General features: G+C 44.2%; 2 protein-coding genes and 1 pseudogene across 2 annotated transcripts; 1 reads left to right on the plus strand and 2 right to left on the minus strand.

The window, feature by feature from the left end:
- Positions 1 to 84: 84 nt before the first annotated feature.
- On the minus strand, positions 85 to 1,534 carry LOC103985070 (uncharacterized; annotated as a pseudogene).
- Positions 1,535 to 2,110: 576 nt separating this feature from the next.
- On the minus strand, positions 2,111 to 5,302 carry LOC103984920 (monothiol glutaredoxin-S12, chloroplastic). Its single transcript, XM_009402496.3, has 2 exons — positions 4,848 to 5,302; positions 2,111 to 2,689 (listed from the first exon to the last, which is right to left on the minus strand). The coding sequence occupies exons 1-2, from the start codon at positions 5,289 to 5,291 to the stop codon at positions 2,183 to 2,185; spliced, it is 951 nt and encodes a 316-aa protein (XP_009400771.3). The 5' UTR covers positions 5,292 to 5,302; the 3' UTR covers positions 2,111 to 2,182.
- Positions 5,303 to 18,051: 12,749 nt separating this feature from the next.
- LOC135638882 (protein trichome birefringence-like 28) lies at positions 18,052 to 21,532 on the plus strand. Its single transcript, XM_065152402.1, has 6 exons — positions 18,052 to 18,880; positions 18,980 to 19,151; positions 19,224 to 19,423; positions 19,512 to 19,667; positions 21,007 to 21,365; positions 21,440 to 21,532. Exons 1-5 carry the CDS (start codon positions 18,384 to 18,386, stop codon positions 21,362 to 21,364), a joined length of 1,383 nt encoding a protein of 460 aa, XP_065008474.1. The 5' UTR covers positions 18,052 to 18,383; the 3' UTR covers position 21,365; positions 21,440 to 21,532.
- The last annotated feature ends 8 nt before the right edge of the window (positions 21,533 to 21,540 follow it).

The raw sequence follows: 21,540 nt of genomic DNA on the forward strand, positions 1-21,540 counted from the left end.
AAGGGGTTTCAACAGAAGCAATTATATTGGGCTCTTAATGGGCCTCAAATGTTGTGGGCTTGTGATATAATCAGTCTTACCATCGAATTTGATCGTCAATCCGATATATATCTAAATTGATTTAAGTTTATTTCGTTTATTGGGTAAATATTTTTCCTAAAATAAAACTTGATCGAACCTATGTAGAAGACAAATGAAACATTAGGATGATGCTAACTCCGGTATCTCAACAGTGGATCTTCGTGGAGGAGGCGCTCGCGATAAATTCTCCATGCGTATTCTTCCGAGTAGAAGGCATGAAACCTTCTTCCAATGTCTTCATCACCTTCATCAGCATCACCAGCACCACAGCCCTCCGCTGCTGAAGGCAACAGCGGGGAGATAACAGTATCAAGTGGCACTGTCACCAGCACTGTCAAGGATGTGCAGCCGGTGCGGCATCACAGCCATCAAAAGGCAAGGAAGTTGGCTGAGGCCTGCTTCTCACTCTCTTGAACCTTGCATTGCTCCAAACCTTCCCACAAGCAAATCATTACAGCAATTATATATATGGATTGGGATGCACTTTGGACTTAGCAATTGTATCATACCTTCAAAGTTATGCTCAACAGGTTTGATCAAACTAAGCTAAAAATGCATATGGTTAATCTAACAAATGGGCATGAGAGTAGTCGAAGGTGTACGATACAATCTTATACTGCCAATTGTTATATTATATGAGAAAATCCTCCGTTTTGTCGAGGGAAATCCTTCCTCGACGTGAGACAGACCATAAGTTCTACACTATTGTCATACATATCCAAAAGCATTCAATTCAATTTCAGATTTGTCACAGTTACCTGTAGCAGAATGGGATCAAACAACTCACCTGTGCAATGTCCCCGAGTGTGATCTGCAACAGGAGCTATAGAAATCAGCTCACCCGAGTCACCAATAGCAAGATAGCTGCTTCCACCAGTTCATCTCATACTGAACACATACGGATAACACTTGCTTTTCCTCATTTGATAGCCAGTTTTATCAGTATTTATGTCAATGTCGTAAGAAGAGATCCATATCAAACACCTTGGTGTGTATAACTCCGCTTCTCAAAGGGGTTTTTGCAGAACCCCTCTATCATGGAGGACAGCATATCTACCACCCGTAATCCCACCTTCTCCAAGCATTTACCAAACTCTAGCAACGCCGGAAGAGATGCAAACCCGTCTCCGTCCACCCTTCCACCGGTATCCAACATCAAAATCCGATCTTGATCATCGTGATCGAGATCCTCAGGGTGGAAGCCGAGGGATAGAAGATTGTTGACCGGAAGCCAGTCAGATCGGAGGAAGGACTGCGATTCGGCGAGGGCGGAGGGGACGCCGTGGCGGGCAAGGTGGAAGAACCCGAAGTCGGACGCGGCGCGGAGAAGGTCACTTGGCGGGGGCTGATCTAAGTATATAACAGGCGAGAAATCAGGACGCAGGGAGCGGCGAGGGACGGGAGAGGGTCCGGGCGGCGAGGAGTTGGTGGAGGAGGCGGGGGAGGGCAGCATCGTCGTCAGCGGGAAGGGAGCTGGCGAGGGATTGGTTTGACGGCGTCGGAGGAGGAGGCCGAGGAGGAAGCCATTCGGAGGGAAAGCTTAGTTTTCCCAACCTGTTGCATACTTCAAACATATTATGCTTAATTGCTGCATTTATGATACGATATCATGAAAATTTTGGCTTGAGGATTTTTAGTCGCAATCAATTAGATGCCATTTTCCTAACGTTGTGATCTTTTGCAGCATATTTCCCCGTAACAAATTGCACACGGCATTTAGAAGACTCCCGACTAGAATTGATTCCAAGGCGGCTACGTGATGTTCGTAGTTTGAAAGGTAGGCAAGCTTCAAAGATTTCGGTGATGATCTCGTGCTTCACCGACATGTTTCAGATGCATTGCATCGTGTGGAGCAGCAGCCTTTGGGACGTGTCTGCATGCATAAACTAAGGCCAACTGTTCCCTTGTTATCCGCCTGTTTATGGGGTGTTCTTTGGGAAGAAGAAGACACATGGGGCCATGGCCGTCAGTACATGCCAATCTTATGGCTGTAGAAAGGCTCGATCACAACAACTCTTGCAAGTTACAATTCAGGAATCTTCAAATATCTCTCTACCTTTAATGGTTTCTCGATATGACAAGATCAAATAACATGATTGGCTTACTTCTGGAGAAGTGAAGCAAGCTCACCTGTCTCTGCCATGGAGGAAATGATATCACATCCACCTACAAGCTCTCCGTTGGCAAAGACCTGCGGGAATGTGGGCCAATTGCTGTAGCTCTTCAGCGCCTCCCTCAACCCATAGTTGTACTCCTCGTCCAGCACATCAACAGATTCGTAGTCGATGCCGTGAGCCTCCAATATTCCGATAACCCTTTGAGAGAAACCACAGAGCGGAGCACTCCTTGATCCTTTGATGAATGCAACTACCTTCTTTTCCTTCACGAGCCGATCGATGAGCTGCTCCAGAGGGACAGTCAACTGAACATTGCGACCAGGCATCAGTCGTAGATCTGGCTTTTTCTGCGGCCGCCTGACCCATGTGTTGTTTCCAGATTCATTCCCCGGTGGGACTTTCCCGGTGGCCGAGATATGCTCTTCCATCCATGATTTCCAAGCGTTGGTTAGAACGGTTCGGTCCGGTTCAACCTCATCAATTAGGCTTACCTGCAATGATAAGAGTTAAGGAAATTACTGGTCAAAGTATGCTTGGAATCTTTGCTCTATGTTCTGTTCATATAATCTCTAATATGAAATAACCTTTAACTTTGAGTTCCATACTTGCAGTCCTATTGTAAATCCACAGCATGGAATTAGAAGCAATACATAAGGTGTCCCGTCGTTCTTTCCTACTCCCTTATCTGTGGCAATTGAATGCTTTCTCTATAAGATATGCTTAACCATAGGTCTACGGAAGTTTCTTGAATAAATACTTTCAGAATTTCTGTGAAGTTTATAGTTTATATAGAAGGTACAAGAAAGCATAACGGTGTTCTTCGTGTGACATAATTCAACATTCCACATAAGGGCAAAATCATGAGGATTGATTCATTCAACACAGAATCTCTTTGACCAAGATGATGAGGTTATTCAACCAAATGCAGTTCCTCAACTACTTTTGTTTCAATGAATCATGAAAGATGTTCAAATGTTAAGCAGTTAGGAAGCAAATGTTCAAAGAGTTAGTTAACTATATATGCTTTAGAAAAACATCAGATGTTATCACATAATATGATATTGCGTATCAGTATCATTTATAATATGAGTAATAATTGTTTGAACATATTCGAACAAGTATGAAAAAAATGTGTAAATGCATCAATGAACTACCAGGATCAAACTGGCCAATTCAAATTAAAGTGCTAGGAGATGCAAGGAAAACCAAAGAATCCTTGCTTGGAAATACTAAGGGATATAGAGCTTGAAAATTGTCCGGTACATATTTTTTGGTAGGATGCGATACTGTGAGAAGATCCCTTGGAGACGATGACTTCACACTGGAAGAAGCTATTATGACCCAAACAAGTTGTTTCTAATACCATTGGGTCTTATCGAGAAATAATTAGATAAGGGTGTGTTCAGTAATACTACAGCAAACTGAAATCTTAAGGTTTTGCTAGAAGAAGAAAGGGAAAACAGTTCTGAAACAAAAATATCAAATGGGTCAGTATTTCAAGTAGTTAGGATTGTCAATGGATCTCGATGTAATTGCAACTAAAACGGGTTAGCTACTAAGTTTACCTTGATCGAAGGTAGAAAGCTGATAACTAAAGAGGAAAGAATGAATCACTAAAGAAAAATGGATGGCGGCTGCGAGAATTATTGTGCGGCCATCTTGCATCATACTGTGGGGCAGAATCCACAGATTATTGAATGCTGAAATATAACGTAAACCTTGCCGTTCAGTTTAGATTATCCAAACCTTGCTTAGGCTCGAATACACTTTTGCTGGTAAAGTGTTGTAACATCACAAATTCCACAAAGCCTTTCTTGATTAACCCTACAGAACTCTCGCAGAAGTCATTTTCTAGTATAATTCCAACTCCAAACTCGGAGTTTTTCTTGGATAGTTCCAACATACCATCATTTAGAAGAACTCCAAATTCTAGGACCGATGGGTCAACTATCACAGAAAACTATACAGAATCATTAAACACTAAAAGGGACTTGCATGATCTAATTAAATATTTTTAGCTTCTCACTTGGCATAACATTACTGATGCGTCTTTAAGAAAGTTTTAGAACTAACTAATATGTTTCCATTGGCATTTAAGTGAATACCTAATATACCTTCAGAGAATAATAAATCAGAAAATGCTATCCTTTTCTTGGTTGACTGATTTGAGAATGACAACGCCACCAATTTCCAAGAATCAAGTTTCACCAAGCTCACTAGATCAACTTATACTTTCCCTATGAAGCATTGACACAGACCTGAAAGCACATTCATCGGACAAAGATCCAACAGTTCTAATCATCAACTGTTGCACTGGGGGATTCAGTGAAAACTTACCGAGGGGCAGATCAAGTGAAACAAGTCGTGTTGGTGTCGTAATCCCCAAGTACAAAGTCGGTCATCGACGAGTTCATTTCTTTTATGGTTTTGGATTCACAGAAGAATTCAAAGATGGTGAAAGAAGACAAAGAAGTATACGATAAAAGGCGATCCACGCGTGGAATCTTTTCAAAAAGATACGATTTTGATATTTTTTATTACGAATCAGAATTCGATTTTGTGAAAATCTAATCAAAGAGTAATTTTTATTAAAGAATCCGGTTTTGGACCCAAATTACTTCGATTGGTTCCAGCTTTTCGAGGGATTACCTTCACCGAATGGCACAGATCGGGGACGAACTTTGAGTGGCTGGCGATGCTGCTCGCAATATTGCGCGATATCCCGATGAACTGGAGATCCCCTTCCTTATCGTAGACCCCGTAGACGCCGGCGCCGGAGGAAAATTTGCCGTCCGACTCTCCAGGGCCCTTCGGAACCGGAACAAGCTCCGCGTCCGAGAGCTTCCCGAGTGCGGCGGCGACGAAGGGGGTGGAGGCAGAGGCCCGGCGGAGCGCCCTTTTCTTCGGAGGGGTCAAGGGGAACCGCAGGCCTGATGGGCGATAAATACAAGAAACGGACACGAAACAAGAAGAGGAAGGAGAGGACACAAGCGCGAAGGTTTTGAGAGAACGGGAACGAGGAGGAGGGGGAGATGGTAGGGATCGGAGCGCGGAGAAGAGGCTGTGAGGGGAGGACGCCATGGTCGCGACCATCACACGTGCCTGCGGCGCCTATATCATTTATCGACACCCTGGAATCGGAGCTTTAGCCCAACGGGTGTAAACGATCCGCTTACCGGATCCGAATCCTATAGCAAAAGAAAGGTTCGTTAAAGACCGGGTCAATCGACCCGAACCCGAAGTTGCAATGGTACTCCAATTGCCTCCTCCTCCACCCGGTAGGGTTCGAGGTTTGCGAGAGAGGGTATGGAGATGGAGACCATTAGTTTGGCAAGTCCTATAGTCCTACATCGGGAAAATCAGACTTGTTGTCTCGTCTTAGAACTATAAATAAGGGTATGGGCTTTGAAGTTAGAGGCATACAAGAAAAACCTAAGTACTTGCTTGGTTTAAGTCCGTACTCATTTAAATAGTTTGGACTTATAGTTTGGTTTTTCTTGTTTAGTATTTTCGGATGTTTTATGGCCTAGGAACATTTCCTAAGGCATTTGTAATTGTCCTTCTTTTGCAGTAGTAATTTGCTCCTCTTTCGTCCGTGGATATAGGTCAAAGTCAATTGACCGAACCACGTATATCTGGTGTTCTTGTCTCGCTTTTATTCTTTCTGTTTTATTGTCTTGTCGGGTTGCCAAAATTATCCTTTGGTAAATATCCTGGGGCTAGCTCTAACAAACTGGTATCAGAGCCTGGTTCTGGGATCTTTTGGCAACGATAACAATAACAAAGATTGTTGTCGAGAAATTCGACAGAAATATCAACTTTGGCTTGTGGCAACTCAAGATGGAGGCCATTCTGGTTCAAGACGGAGTTGATTTGGTACTACAGGGAGCTGAGAGCATTCCAGATGATATGTCAAAAGAAGAGCTTGCGGGTATGGATAAGAAGGCCCGATCAAGCATCATTCTAAATCTCTCTGACGAGGTTTTACGAGAGGTAGCTACGGAGACTACGACTAAGAGCATGTGGGACAAGCTTAAAGCCTTGTACATGAAGAGGACAGTGGAGAATCGTCTCTACTTGAAGCAGAGTCTATATATGCTTCGGATGATTGAAGGTACATCTATACTCTCACATCTTGATAAGTTTGATTCTTTTGGTTATGAATTTGGAGAATATAGATGCAAAAATTGATGATGAGGATAAGGCTTTGTTACTCTTGTGTTCTCTTCTCCAATCTTTTAAGCATTTCCGTGATACTTTGATTTATGGAAAAGAAATAGTTTTGTATCAAGAAATTAAATCTACTGAAATCTAAGGAGCAGATAGACAAGAATATCACTGGGGAAAGTAGAGAGAATCAGGCTGAGGGTCTGGTTGTTAGGGGGAGAATGGATAAAAGAGAATTTGACAGTAGTAGATTTAAATCTAGATCTAAATCCAGACATAGAAATTTGGAATGCAGATATTGTCATAAAATAGGGCACATTAAATCTGATTGCTTTAAATTGAAAAATAAATTAAAGCAAAAGGAAAATTTTGTTGAGAAAACTATTGAATCCGCTGAAGTTAGTGTAGCAACCGATGAAAATGTTGGAAATATTTTCTCTGCTATTGATGACAGGACGAGGTCTAAAAATGAATGGATTTTAGATTCAGGTTGTTCTTATCACATGTGTCCCAATAGGGATTTGTTTTCCACGTATGAATCTTGTAATGGTGGAATTGTTTTGATGGGCAATAATGCCACATGTGATGTTGTTGGTAGAGGCACAATCCGAATTAAAATGCATGATGGTATTGTGAGGATGCTCACTAATGTTAGACATGTTCCTGATTTAAAAAAGAATATCATCTCTTTAGACACCCTAGAGGCCCTTGGGTGTAAATACACAGCTGAAGGTGGAGTTATGAAAGTTTCTAGAAGTGCCCTTATTGTTATGAAAGCTTGTAGGTCTGATAGCTTGTATATTCTGCAGGGAACTACTGTCACAGGTTCGGTTGCAGTTTCGTCATCATCATTGTCTGATTCTGACATCACCAAATTATGGCATATGCGTTTGGGTCATATGAGTGAAAAAGGTTTGAGCATATTGAGCAAAATGGGTCTACTTTGCGGGCAAAGTACTGGGCCACTTGATTTTTGTGAACACTGCATTTTTGGAAAGCAAAAAAGAGTCAGCTTCACTTCTCCGACAGTTCACAAAACAAAAGGTACTCTTGACTATATTCATTCAGACCTTTGGGGTCCAGCTCAAGTTCAGTCTAAGGGTGGTGCCAGGTATATGTTGACTTTCATTGATGATTATTTGAGGAAAGTTTGGGTTTATTTTTTGAAGCATAAAAATGATGTTTTTCTAACATTTAAATAATGGAAGGCTTTGATTGAGAAGCAAACGGGTAAACAGATTAAGCGGCTTCGAACAGATAATGGCATGGAATTTTGTGAAGGTGATTTTGAAGAATTCTGCAAAAATGAAGGAATCGTTCGGCATCACACTGTTAGGATGACGCCTCAGCAAAATGGTGTGGCCGAACGTATGAACATAACACTCTTGGAGAGAGCGAGGTGTATGATCTCAAATGCAGGGTTGACAAAGGACTTTTGGGCAGAGGCGATTAATATGGCTTGTTACGTTGTTAACCGCGCTCCTTCTGCAGCACTTAAATAAAACTCAGGAGGAAGTTTGGTCAGGTACTCCTGCTGATTACTCTGATTTAAAAATTTTTGGGTGTCCAGCATACATACATGTAAATGAAGGAAAATTAGAGCCTCGAGCTAAAAAATGTATTTTCCTTGGGTATGCTTCTGGGGTGAAAGGATACAAATTATGGTGTTCTGATCCCAAATCCCCAAAATTTATAATCAGTAGAGATGTTACTTTTGATGAATTATCTATGTTATCTTCCAAAGAGGATTCTACTAGTTGTACAAATGATAGTGCGCAGAAACAGGTGGAGCTTGAGATTGGTAGTTCAGATTCTTTTAAGTCGAACTCTTTTACTCAAAGAATGCCAGTATGTAACGGACAAACTTATAAACAAGATGTTGGATGTAATGCTTATGTCTGTCCGTTGTCTTTTGGCATGTTCATGCCTTGTACAGCAGGTAGAGGGGCGGCCGAAGGCTAAATAGTCCCATGTTAGTTGGGTTGGTGGCCTCTTTAGGCTTGTAAATAAAGATTGTGTCATGTGAACACGTGCGAGAGCTTTTCGGTCTGTAATGGACCATTTTACCCTTTGTTGTGCAACTATTCAGAGCGTGTAAAGTCTGTTTGTAATTTGCATTGTCTATGAAGTGTTTTTCGGATATGTTTGCTTGTGGATCCCGATTGAGGCGTTCTCTTTAACCCGTTCTCTCTTTTGTTGGTCCTAAGGGATAATGGGAGGCTTCGGGGAGGCTGACCTTTACGGACGGACGCGCGAGGGTGCCGCACGCCTTAGGCAAAACCAGCTAAGGTCGTGACATTATGGTATCAGAGCGGGACAAGCACTCATATAAACACTTGACATACAAATGTGGGGGACCTAGCACGGCTGCGTTGAGGGCAGTCAGCAACGCGCGACCGTTCAAGGGAAAACGGGCATGGAGATGTAGGGAAAAGAGTCGCTCAGAGGAGCGGGCATCTAACATTGGCATTCTGAGGAATGGCCAACCCTTCGCGCAAGAGGCACCACGAGAATAGGCAAGCTTGGAAGAATGCGGAGCGCACAAAGGCTGGGATGGCTGAGTTTGAGCTACGGCTCAACGTTGACAACTTTACTTGATGGTGCTCAAGGCAAGCGAGGCGCTTGGCAAAGGATGAGACCATGCAAAGTGGAATGAGTTGCTCAGCGACTAAAAGAGTTGTGCAAAGCTCACAGAGGTCAGGGGAATTGCTAACTCGAAGAATTCGGTACTCATGCATGGGCTTGTATGCGGACGATGGAATGTTCGTGGCCATCCCCCAAGGCGGTCGAGACTCGGCGCCATGGAGCATTAAAACTTTCTCTTCGGCATGCAAAGGATACGTCCGGAGGAGGCTGAAGTGTGCAACGAGTTTAGCATGTTGCTAGGCCTTGAGGGGTGCGACGGTGGCTGTATTGACGTGGAGGCGCAATCTAGCAAGTGTGTTTGCAAGAGGCAGAACAATGCACAGTTTGTTCAGCAGATCGGAGTAGTCCAAGGGGATGGTGGTCTCTGAAACGAAGAGAGATGTTGCTCCAACGGGACAGTTATCTAGGAGGGATAAGTCTCGGCACTCTAGAGGGAGAATCATGTGAGACGGACTTCACATGTTGAGGAGGAGTACCTCACAAACAACAACTTCACGAAGCTCGATGGACTGAGCAAGCGGCGAGGAGTTGTCGCATGATCTCGCTCGAGAGGATGCATTGGTGGATGCATTGCGAGATCAAGTGGGGGAGCGACCTAAAGCAACTTATGAAGGTACACTTGGAGTCGATGTGGATATCAGACTCAAGGGAGGGCTGACCCGTGGAATGGTGGGCGCGAGGGCCACCATCGACTCAATGCAAAAACGAGGAGCGGAACAACTTGGGTGTAACTTGGCGAAGTACCCAAGCCGCATGAAGGGAGCCAGCATAGAAGTTGGAACATGGAGCAGAGGCACAGTGCTTTCCTTAGACATAGGTCAAGGACATGAACTCTTGCAGAGGCAAGAGTAGGATCATGTTGTTCCATGGGTCCTTCTTTCTGACGGAGCGGACTCATCTTGCATGGTGCCAAAGACGAAGGGAGCTTCGCGGCACATGCACCTTAACTCGGAGAAGCATTTGATGGAGGAACTAAGGCGACTCAATTTGCGGAGGTGAAGTTGGGTTCAGAAGGGCCTTAGCACGGGGCAAGAGGATGCAGAGGCGGGTACTCTTGAAGAATATGCCACAGTGTTGCCATTTGAGTTGCTATGAAGGAAGCAGTGCACAGCGGAGATTGTGCTGGTAGGGGCAGAGGCCCAGGATCCAGACAATGGTGCACAGATTACAGTGAAGTCGGTGGACTTCGAGAGCTACTAGGCGACGGACTGTCCTAGAGCGGTGCTTCATCTAGGTGTGACCCAAGAGTGGGTGGATGAAGGTCGATTGCCAGAGGAGCGAACAAAATCGAAGGTGGAAGGGACCCTGCGATGTATTGGCAGAGGCCACACATGGAGGGTTCACAATTTGAGTTTATTCCACAAGGATCAGAATGCAATGGAGATGTCACTAGGAGGCGACATGGTGCAGCGGATCGTGGTGGAACAGTTCGTGGCAATGCGATACACACAATCAGTCCCGTGAGGGATGAGATCATATGGAGGTATGATCGGGAGTTACTGGAAGCTCCACTTCGGTGAACAACACGACGGCAAGAAGGGCTATGGATTCAAGGAGTGAAGGCCATGGTACCGCAGAGGCGGGTCTTTCGGGCGTGCATCGAATTTTGCATCGGATGAAAGCCTTGGTCATCAGCATATGGGGGCTGTGTTCCACCAAGGGAAAAGTTCGAATGCAAGTACCAGTGAGTTCCATGGGAGGGACTTGATCATACAGAGGTATGATCGAAGCAGCTGGAGAGTTGGACTGCTCCAGAGCTCATATTCGCTTAAGGGAGCCCGACAAGTCAGAGGACAAGGTCGAGTAAGCGAACGTTGCTACCAAGGAAGCTAAGGAGAACAGAATCAGTGCAAACTCTACAATGTGATGGCAGAGGCCATGCATAGGAGTTGCAGTCTGTCTTTCCATCGACCAAACGGACTGCTTGGAAAACACAGAGGTGTTGAAGCAGGGGGTCGAAAGGGGCGAGGAAGCGACGACGAGTCCTGAGGGACTTAGCTACCCAAAATCAAGCATCAGTTAGAATGGAGGTGGACTCAGAGGAGTGCCACAAAGACATCTCTACTGATTGTGAAGAAAAGGGATACAGAGGCGAGGCAACGGATAGTAGGGCCATGGGCATGGCAGCGCCATGGTACCGCAGAGGCGGGACTTCCATGCAAGTCATTGATCCCTTGCTCTCACGGAAGGAGAGCACTTGGTCATGAAAGGGGCCGAGGAGGTGGAGCATGCAGAGGCAATCTCCAAGTACCGAGACAAGGCTGAAGGGCAGAGGCCAAGAAACTTCGTAAGACCGGTGTCAACAAGTTTCTCATCAAATAGCCGTAAGTGAAGGACTTCAGGTGATGCAAGAGTGCACGACCAAGGTACGAAGCAGGCAGTACGCGGTGTTGTACCTTTGCTACTCAGTGGAGTAGGCGGCAGAGTTGATGGAGAAGACGATACAAGGATCAACACAACTCAGCCAACCCCACACCAGAGTCAGAGTCATTGGTGAGTTGAAGCAGCAAAGCGGATCAAAGGTTCGACTACTCAAAAACAGCAGCGGAGAGTAGTTGGGAGCCAGGAGGCGCATTGCAGTTGGAGCGGAAGATTGAAGACTCAGCAAAGGCGAAGAGTTGCAGTGTTCACAAAGGCTTCGATGAGGACGTCGAAGGGATAAGTGGGGGAGAATGTAATGGACAAACTTATAAACAAGATGTTGGATGTAATGCTTATGTCTGTCCGTTGTCTTTTGGCATGTTCATGCCTTGTACAGCAGGTAGAGGGGCGGCCGAAGGCTAAATAGTCCCATGTTAGTTTTGTTGGTGGCCTCTTTAGGCTTGTAAATAAAGGTTGTGTCATGTGGACACGTGCGAGAGCTTTTCGGTCTGTAATGGACCATTTTACCCTTTGTTGTGCAACTATTCAGAGCTTGTAAAGTCTGTTTGTAATTTGCATTGTCTATGAAGTGTTTTTCGGACATGTTTGCTTGTGGATCCCGATTGAGGCGTTCTCTTTAACCCGTTCTCTCTTTTGTTGGTCCTAAGGGATAATGGGAGGCTTCGGGGAGGCTGACCTTTGCGGACGGACGCGCGAGGGTGCCGCACGCCTTAGGCAAAACCAGCTAAGGTCGTGACAAGTAGGTGGTCCCGAGTCTACTGACGCAGATATCCAGAGGAAGAGCAATATTCCATAGCCAAGGATAGACCACGGAGAGAAATTCGACCACCACAAAGATATGCAAATTTGGTTGCATATGCTTTGTCTGTTGCAGAAGAGACAAGTGAAGTTGGTGAGCCTACTTCCTACTCAGATGCAGTTTCTTGTGATAATTCCGCTAAGTGGTTGATTGCAATGAATGAAGAAATTGAGTCTCTCCATCGGAATAGAACTTGGGATCTTGTGAAGCCGCTTTCGGGTAAGAAAATTGTTGGATGCAAATGAGTCTTCAAAAGGAAGGAAGGTATTCCAGGGGTTGAAGATGCAAGGTACAAAGCACGATTGGTTGCAAAGGGCTATAGTCAGGTACATGGTGTTGATTTTAATGACGTATTTTCACCTGTTGTTAAGCATAGCTCTATTCGTGTTTTGCTTGCTTTAGTTGCCATGTATGATTTGGAATTGGAGCAACTTGATGTCAAGACAGCTTTCTTACATGGTGAACTTGAAGAACAAATTTATATGGAGCAACCTCATAGATTTGAAGTTGATGGTAAGGAAGACTATGTTTGCTTGTTAAAGAAATCCTTGTATGGATTGAAGTAGTCTCCAAGACAGTGGTATAAGAGGTTTGATTCTTTTATGTTGAGTCATGGTTACACGAGGAGCATGTATGATAGTTGTGTTTACTTCCGGAAGTTAACTGGTGGCTCTTTTGTGTATTTGTTGCTTTATGTTGATGATATGCTTATTGCAGCTAAGAATTTGTCAGAAATTCACACTTTGAAAATGCAGTTGAGTAGTGAATTTGAAATTAAAGATTTAGGAGCAGCTAAGAAAATTCTTGGCATGGAGATCAAAAGAGATCGAGGAGTTGGAAAATTATTTTTGACTCAGAAAAATTACCTCAAGAAAGTCTTGGAGAGGTTTGGCATGAAAAATGGTAAGCCAGTTAGTACTCTTGCTAGCCATTTTCGGCTATCTGCTGCTCAATCACCACAGTCAGTTGAAGAGGAAGAATATATGGTGAAAGTTCCATATTCTAGTGTCATCGATAGTATTATGTATGCAATGGTTTGTACTCGTCCAGATATTTCACAAGCAATCAGTGTGGTTAGTAGATATATGTCTCACCCAGGTAAAACACATTGGCAGGCTGTGAAGTGGATTCTTAGATACTTGCAATGGACTTCAGATGTTTGTTTGGAATTTGGGAAAAATCGTGACACTTTGGTTGGTTACGTCGACTCTGATTATGCTGCGGATCTTGATAAACGAAGATCTTTGACAGGCTATGTATTTTGCGTTGGCGGTTGTGCAGTTAGTTGGAAAGCTTCCTTACAACCTGTCGTAGCTTTATCTACTACAGAGGCAGAATATATGGCAGTGATAGAGGCGATCAAAGAAGTTTTATGGTTAAGAGGATTGTTCAGCGAATTATGTCTGCATCAAAGTGTTACTACAATTTACTGTGATAGTCAAAGTGCTATTCATTTGACTAAAGATCAGATGTATCATGAGAGGACAAAACACATCGATGTGAAGTTTCATTTTATTCGGGATATCATTGCTGAGGGAAAAGTCCTTGTTCAGAAAATTCATACGAAGGATAATCCAGCTGATATGTTTACGAAGCCTCTTCCGGTTTACAAGTTCAAGCAGTGCTTGGACTTGGTTGGTGTTCATTGTTGGTGATTGCCCGTTGGGGCTGTTATGAAGAAGGTGGAGCAAGTTTTGTTGGGACATGCCAAGGTGGAGATTTGTTAGTTTGGCAAGTCCCATAGTCCCACATCGGAAAAATCAGACTTGTTGTCTCGTCTTGGAACTATAAATAAGGGCCTGGGCTTTGAAGTCAGAGGTACCACAAGAAAAACCTAAGTGTTTGCTTGGTTTAAGTCCATACTCATTTAAATAGTTTGGACTTATAGTTTGGTTTTTCTTGTTTAGCATTTTCGGGTGTTTTATGGCTTAGGAACATCTTCCTAAGGCATTTGTAATTGTCCTTCTTTTGCAGTAGTAATTTGCTCCTCTTTCGTCCGTGGAGGTAGGTCAAAGTCAATTGACCGAACCACGTATATCTGATATTCTTGTCTCGCTTTTATTCTTTCCGTTTTATTATATTGTCGGCCACGTATATCTGATATTCTTGTCTCGCTTTTATTCTTTCCGTTTTATTATCTTGTCGGGTTGTCAAAATTATCCTTTGGTAAATATCCTAGCGCTAGCTCTAACAGAGACTGCTCTGTTGAAGACTTCTCTCGGCCTACTTGTCTGTCGGTTTCCGGTCGTCTCCCGAGTGACCTAAAAGTTTCCTCTGCTTCCTTCTCCGGAGCTTCTGAATGGGAATTAAAGATTCACAGGAGCAAACAAAATGCAGTCCCTTCTCATCAACAGGAAGACCCTCAGCAGGAGCAAATGCAGCTGACCATGAGCATATCTGCCGATGGATTCGGCGCCAAGTTGCAGAGCATTCACCGGAGCGAGACGGTAAGGTGAGAAAGAAAGGATAAAATAGGTGCGAGATTTCTTCTTCTTCCTCTTCTGCAAGGGAGGGGGAGAGAGGTCTCAGTAGGAATAGTGCCGTTTTTGGTGCAGGAAGCACTCTTCATTCGATGAGCTATCTATCTCTTCCGACTGATTTGCTTTGACAGCCATTAGTGGGAAGCACATGAACAATAGAACTTGGCCCAATGTTCACAGAAGATAGTGATCCATACACTTCCAGACAATAAATGTTGTCCATGACATTGCTTAGAGTGAGTAAATGACTACAATAGAGGAAGGGAATCCAATGCTCACATGTTGTGCATGAATCTTCTACTGGAACCTGATCAGATTGCGAGGAAAGGTTTTGTTGATTGTGTGTGCAAAATGTTTGATGCATCAGTGAGATCATTTGTTTCTAAAATTTGCCTGCTTATCTTCAGTATCTCTTACTGCATCCACAGTTGGTTGTCCTCAGCTACTAATGGAGAGAGAGAGAGAGAAAGAGGATCACAGGCATCCATTCTACTGTGCTTCATTGCCTGTCACTGTTCATGTTAGCTTAGCTTTGCCTGTGTTTTTTCATGTGATTAGAGAGAGAGAGAGAGAGAGAGAGAGGCTTGCAGACATCCAATCTGCTGTGCACCATTGATGTCACTATTCCTGTTATGTTAGGGTAACTTTACCTGTGTGCTCTCAACATCATGTGGTGTCCAAATGGTCCTAATTCTAGCGGTTCCCCTACAGCTCCCTGTTTCCATGCAGCTAAAACTGGACATGTACGCATTACCAGAGAAAGATATCGTGCTACAAAATGCAAATGGAAGACAACAACAGGTTTGAACGTTTGCCAACAATAAATACATGCAGAACAAACACTTAGAAATATCAACTCTACACTTTCCAATAGATGATCATTGTATGAACTATTATTTACACACAAGAATAAGTGATATAAAGATATTATCGATCAACTACTGATATGATATGGATAGTAATTACGATAAGACTCGGCTGACGTCAGTCGATGCCTCATGCCTCGATCGGCACGATTGTACTCGGTCAACCGAACCGGAACACTGGCCGAGGCACATTAACGCCTACTCAGGCTTGGTCCTTCACACCACGCCAATACTCATGTCAGACGCTATCAGCCTTCCTCTTGCAGGCGGGCACATCAAACAACAATAAGCTTCCCTATAAATACCCTCTCGTTCATCAGAGAAGAGGGGGGGAAAGAGAGGGAAAACACACAAAAACACCTCTTCATCTGAAACCCCCTCCACATCCACTGACTCGATCGTCGAAGGGGTCGGGTCGAACTTCCCGACCCGACCTTTGTGCAGGTCCGAAGCTGAAGGTCCCCGCGGGACGCGCAGGCGAGGAGCCCTTGCCCGGAGAAAGCGGCCACCCCGTCCCGATCGGACTGCCTCAGTGCGACCACCTCGGCGGGCTCGAGGAACGCCCCTAGGGAGATCCCCGTCGTCCGGACCCGAACCGAGCCGCGTCGACCCTGAGGCCACGGCTCAAGGCTGTTTCCCACAACAACTACCATATGATATATCATTCACATGATGTCAAAGCTGAAAGAAAGACAAAAGTTATCTCTGGATTCAAGACAGATAATTATAAATCGTTTCTATCGTTATCGCCTACGTGAACGAAAATTAAATTAAGATTATTAAAGATAATTAAAAGTTATCTTCGAAGAATATTTCATAAAATATAATTTTCCTTCACTATCAAGCTCATTTTTAACATGAGGTTTAATTTTATTATCAATAATTACATTCATCTATCTCAAAGTTACTCATTTATGTGTCGGATGAATCTGACTTGAATAATCTCTCTCGGCTTTCATTTTTATATAGGTTTTATATAGGTGACATCTTTGATGATCTCTTCGAGAGCTTCACACATTCCCTTTGGAGACAATATCAAAGAACTCTACGTAACTGAGTTTGAACCAGAAACGTCAACACTATCTTAGAAGCATAGGACACTATGGCTTAATGCTAATCTATGGCCGTTTGTTCGATGCATACCTACACGCAACCACCACGATGGAATGTGCAACCTAAATAGGTACATCAGGTTCAAAATTCAAACATGACTTGGAACATGACAAATTTATATGTATATCTTTATGCGATTCATATATATCCGACATCCAAAGAAGACTGATGTCGCTGCCATACCGATGGGGATTAACATAAGTCTTAATACATTTTTCTTTCTTTCTTTAATGGTTGCTAGAAACTTTATGCCATGGAAGGTCCTCTCGTGGGTGAGTTGGGAGACAATAGTTGAATAAAAGCTAGCGGGGGTTGCTCGAAGGTGGTCTCTAAACTTGCATGATTGTCTTGAGATGGGGTTTTAGTGAACTTGATCTTTTCGACCTCGTGCATGATAGGTCAATGTCGAGTGAGAATTTTTGACTCAATTTCTTCGACGTTTGGATTTGTTTTGAGTGGGGACTATAGTTTTTTTGTGATTCAAAATTTGATCCTTATTTAAGCATCAAAGATTGATTTTTATACTTATGAAGCTTTTAAGGTGGGACCACGATCGGGACTACCCATACATCCTTTCGTATCACATTCAAGTAGACACTCATTCAGTATAACCCCCTACGATGTGGTTCGACTGATACAATCTCTTAAGGTGCGGATCGATTGGTATGATCTTTCATAGTGCGACGTCGAGCCATACGCCCCCCTATGACATTGTGCTAGCAAAAGACGATCAAGGGGGTATCGGCTCTCAACCTGGTCATCATCATGTCATCACTTTCTTCTAACAAAAGATTGATAGTGGATTGCGTTTGGTATAGGAATATTCCCTATAATTTTAGTTATTTTGATAAATTCATCACTTTCTTCGTGTTTCATTTACTCAGGAATAATGTTCGAAGAACAATTTTCAAAAATTAGTATTCTTCATTTAACGTAATTATAAATAGTTATGATTTTTTATTTTTTCACTTTGTGTGTGAAAGAGTGAGAATTTTACGTGCCTATCATATGTAACACATGACCTCATTCTATATTGATATCCTCATATCAAAACTCCTAATATCTTTATACGGATACCGTTATATCAACTCATCATCTTCATATGTCGCGATATATTATTCCGACATTATAAATCGAAAAGTCGTACAGCGCTTATGTAAAAGTACAAAAACGATACGAGTGGTAGATCCTATTTCTTTCGATGCTCCATGATTCGTGATCATCGAAAGGGATGATCAGAATGCCCGACGCCCTCTCGTTGTTTCGCGAGTGTTCTGATGGATAAATCCCAAAAATTGATTTTTTTCTGGGATTCTACTGTGACCAACAACTCATCTGATGGCGAGTCCCCGTTGAGATATATCATGAAATGGATGGATGAAGTTGATGCGAAGTTCATCAACAGAACGGTACTGTCCGTAGTAAACACACTTCTCATGATTCGTGCGGCACAGCCGGAGTCGATCGAGTGAGAAAACCTTGGCAAAGCTGGTTGATCTCCAACCCGTGCTTCCCCTAAAAGAAGTGGTTTGGTTGCTTCCTTCACTGATGCCTTCTAGTAATGGTCGACTCCACCATTCCAAGCAAGTCCAGAGACCAATCGCTGTCCGATTACGATCAATTCCTCCCCCATATGTGGCTCACCAACACATAAATCGAGAGCTTTCTTCACTCCAGCTCCAGGCCACCCACCCATCTCCGATCTCCAGATCCGACCCCTGACAAGAGCATCATGCACTCCCCTCGCCGGAAATCCCCGCCTTCGGAGTCGCCGTTCGCGGTCGCCAAGCTCGCCGGATCCTACATCAGAAAAGGCGGCCACCTCCCCGTCGTCGTCGTCGTCGTGACCATCTTCGTCTTTGCCTTGGTGGTGATGTACAGCGAGGACATCAGGTCCATCGCCGCCGAGTACTCTTTGTCGCGATTCAAAGCCCGGGGTTACGACCTCGCCCGTGGTAGCAATGACTCCACCAGCCACCGACAACCTATGGCTGAGAAAAAGAAGCCTAGGAAGAAGAGAGACGAGAAGAGCGCCAGATCGGTCGTCAGCGTGCCGGAGTCGTGCGATCTGTCGGATGGCGAGTGGATGTTCGACGATGTGAACTATCCGCTCTACCGGGAGGATCAGTGCCAGTTCCTGTCGGAGCAGGTGTCGTGCCTGAATAACGGCCGCCGGGAGGCCATGTACCAGAAGTGGCGGTGGCAGCCCAAGGGCTGCTCCTTGCCCAAGTCAGTCCGCGGAACACCTTTCCTTACCTGCTTGTCTCAGTTTCTTGACCTCTCACTCGATCTGAGCTGATGGCGGGTTAGAAATTCTTGATTCGCCAGATTCGACGCGAGGCTGCTGCTGGAGAGGCTGCGGGGGAAGCGGATGATGTTCGTCGGCGACTCGATGAACCGGAACCAGTGGGAGTCCTTCGTCTGCCTGCTGCAGACGGCGCTACCGCTGGAGGGGTGGAGCCGCAGGGTCGACGGCTCCCGTTCGATCTTCACGGTAGAGGTACTACTCCAACCATCCCATGGCATCAAAGCTTGCGATCGGCTAGCTAACGATGACGATTCCTCTCCGTAGGACTACGACGCGTCGATCGAGTTCTACTGGGCACCGTTCCTGGTGGAGTCGAACTCCGACGACCCCGAGATCCACAGCATCGCGGTGAGGATCATCAAGGCCGATTCGATCGAGAAGCATGCGGTGCACTGGAAGGGGGCGGATGTGCTGGTGTTCGACACCTACATCTGGTGGATGAACACCCCAAAGATAAAAGTGCTGTGAGTAGCAGCAGCCGGTCGGCCGCACTTGCGACTGTTGGAACCGCATTTAGATTAATGTGCTCACACCAATCGTTTGTTCAAGCAGGCGTCCGGGGGCCAAGAACTGGACGGAGCATGATGAGATCGTGAGACGGGAAGCGCACGAGCGAGTTCTGAGGACTCTGTCAAATTGGGTGGATCAGAACTTGGATCCCAACTGGTCGTCGGTGTTCTTCATGAGCATGTCTCCTCTCCACAGCAGGTAATCAACCACTTCAAACTCTTTGTTTGAGCTCTTATTTGGTCTATTGGCATCGATTACACTACTGATCTGATCTACTAAAGCATGTCATCTGCTCCCATTTACCACTCATTTCTGTGCATCTCCATCTAAATCATATCCCTGTTTTGTATGTCTGGTTCAAGAATTAGGCCCGTTTACCATTAAATGTGGCTTAGCTGTTTAACTGTGGCATAGGGCAGGAAGTTCTAAGCCAATATTTAATGTTGTTTGGCAATCACAATGTGAGCCAGTCGTCCTGCCTAACCCCGTGGAAACAGAGATATATAATTGATCTCAGTGGACACATAAAATTTTTAATACAAGCTATATCTTGCAAGATAATTATTCTGATGTTTTCCTATGGTCTAATAAATAATGTGACATTCTCTGAACATATCAGTTTTAGCATTCGGTAGTGTGGTGAGCAAGCAAAGTCTTTGGTAGGAAGAATGTCTGTCTCATGATAGGAAATCCTGCATAAAGAAATAGTTGAATTCACATGGACAGTAGAGTAGAATTGAAGTTCTTATCATATAGAAGGCATTTAGAAGTCGGAAAGAAGTAAATAAACATTGTGAGTGTACTATCATCAATTTAGGGCTCAGTATTCTGGGTATAGACTTAATAAGTTAATGAATTAGATATCTCATGGGATTAAATCGTGATAAATATGGTGAGCATACTATCATCAACTTAGGGCTAAGTATTTTAGGTGCATACTCAATAAGTTAATGAATTAAATATCTCATGGGATTGAATCGTGATAAATATTACGAGACGATTTAACATTGAGGGTGTACAACATGGCATTTGCACTATTATGTTGGACCTCACATGTATCATTCCCTAGCTTGATTTTGGATTATATTCGGATCTTGATATTATTATCATTGACTATGATTACTTTATCGTCAAAATTTTTGGATCAGTTATACTATTGGATTAGATCATGACAATCTAAACTCTTCAAGTAACCACATAATTCACATATAAGAGGCTAAATTGTTGAATGCAAAATAGGAATTTTTTGGATTGATCATCAGTATTTAGAACATGTGCTCAGATTGGCTTAGCCTTTCAACATATTAGCCCCTCAAGGTAGAATTCCTCTTGTTGCGTATGATTGTCACACCTCATTAGCACTTTGCTGAAAGCTTGCTTCATCATTCACGCAGCTGAGAGCCATGGTGGTGTCATGATTGAAGCCGTCATGCGTCTTTGGACTTTCTGGTTCAGCATTGCACATCTTTCAGCCATTGCTTTCCACTCTGTATCTCATCTTGATCTTGATATTTTCTTGGATTTTGCTAATACGCAGGAGCACGTACTGGGGCAACCCAGATGGGATCAAGTGTGCCAAGGAGACGATGCCGATACAGAACATGACCGGAGTGCGTCTCGGAATGGACAAGAACTTGTTCGCCGTGGCAAAGAACGTGACGGGATCGACGGCGCGGGTGCCCATCACCTTCATCGACATCACGACCATGTCGGAGTACCGCAAGGACGCTCACACGTCGGTGTACACGGTGCGGCAGGGGGAGGTGCTGACGCCGGAGCAGCAGGCTAAGCCGGCCGAGTTCGCCGACTGCATCCACTGGTGCGTGCCCGGCCTGCCCGATACCTGGAACCAAATTCTCTACGCCCGGCTCCTCTCTGCCCGCCCACGCCAATGACGTACACAGTTTCTCTCTATCTCCCTTGCCGATTTGATTTTTTTTAATTATTGAAGAAGGCATATTTTTTTACAGAGCTTGATAAAAGAAATATCATATAGTGGATCTCAGATAACTCAGACATTAGCCGTAATGTTGGGAAGAAAGAAAAAAAAGGTCTTTAAGCCACTGTTCGT

The sequence above is a fragment of the Musa acuminata genome, chromosome BXJ3-5, assembly GCF_036884655.1.
Source record: "Musa acuminata AAA Group cultivar baxijiao chromosome BXJ3-5, Cavendish_Baxijiao_AAA, whole genome shotgun sequence".
Lineage (NCBI taxonomy): Eukaryota > Viridiplantae > Streptophyta > Magnoliopsida > Zingiberales > Musaceae > Musa > Musa acuminata.

Coding starts and splice junctions, on each gene's coding strand:
- LOC103984920 (XM_009402496.3), bottom strand. CDS start 5,291: ATGGTCGCGACCATGGCGTCCTCCCCTCACAGCCTCTTCTCCGCGCTC. Junction 2,690..4,847: donor ATCTGTGCCATTCGGTGAAG/GTAATCCCTCGA, acceptor TTATCATTGCAG/GTAAGCCTAATTGATGAGGT.
- LOC135638882 (XM_065152402.1), top strand. CDS start 18,384: ATGCACTCCCCTCGCCGGAAATCCCCGCCTTCGGAGTCGCCGTTCGCG. Junction 19,424..19,511: donor ACCCCAAAGATAAAAGTGCT/GTGAGTAGCAGC, acceptor TTGTTCAAGCAG/GCGTCCGGGGGCCAAGAACT. Junction 19,668..21,006: donor ATGTCTCCTCTCCACAGCAG/GTAATCAACCAC, acceptor GCTAATACGCAG/GAGCACGTACTGGGGCAACC.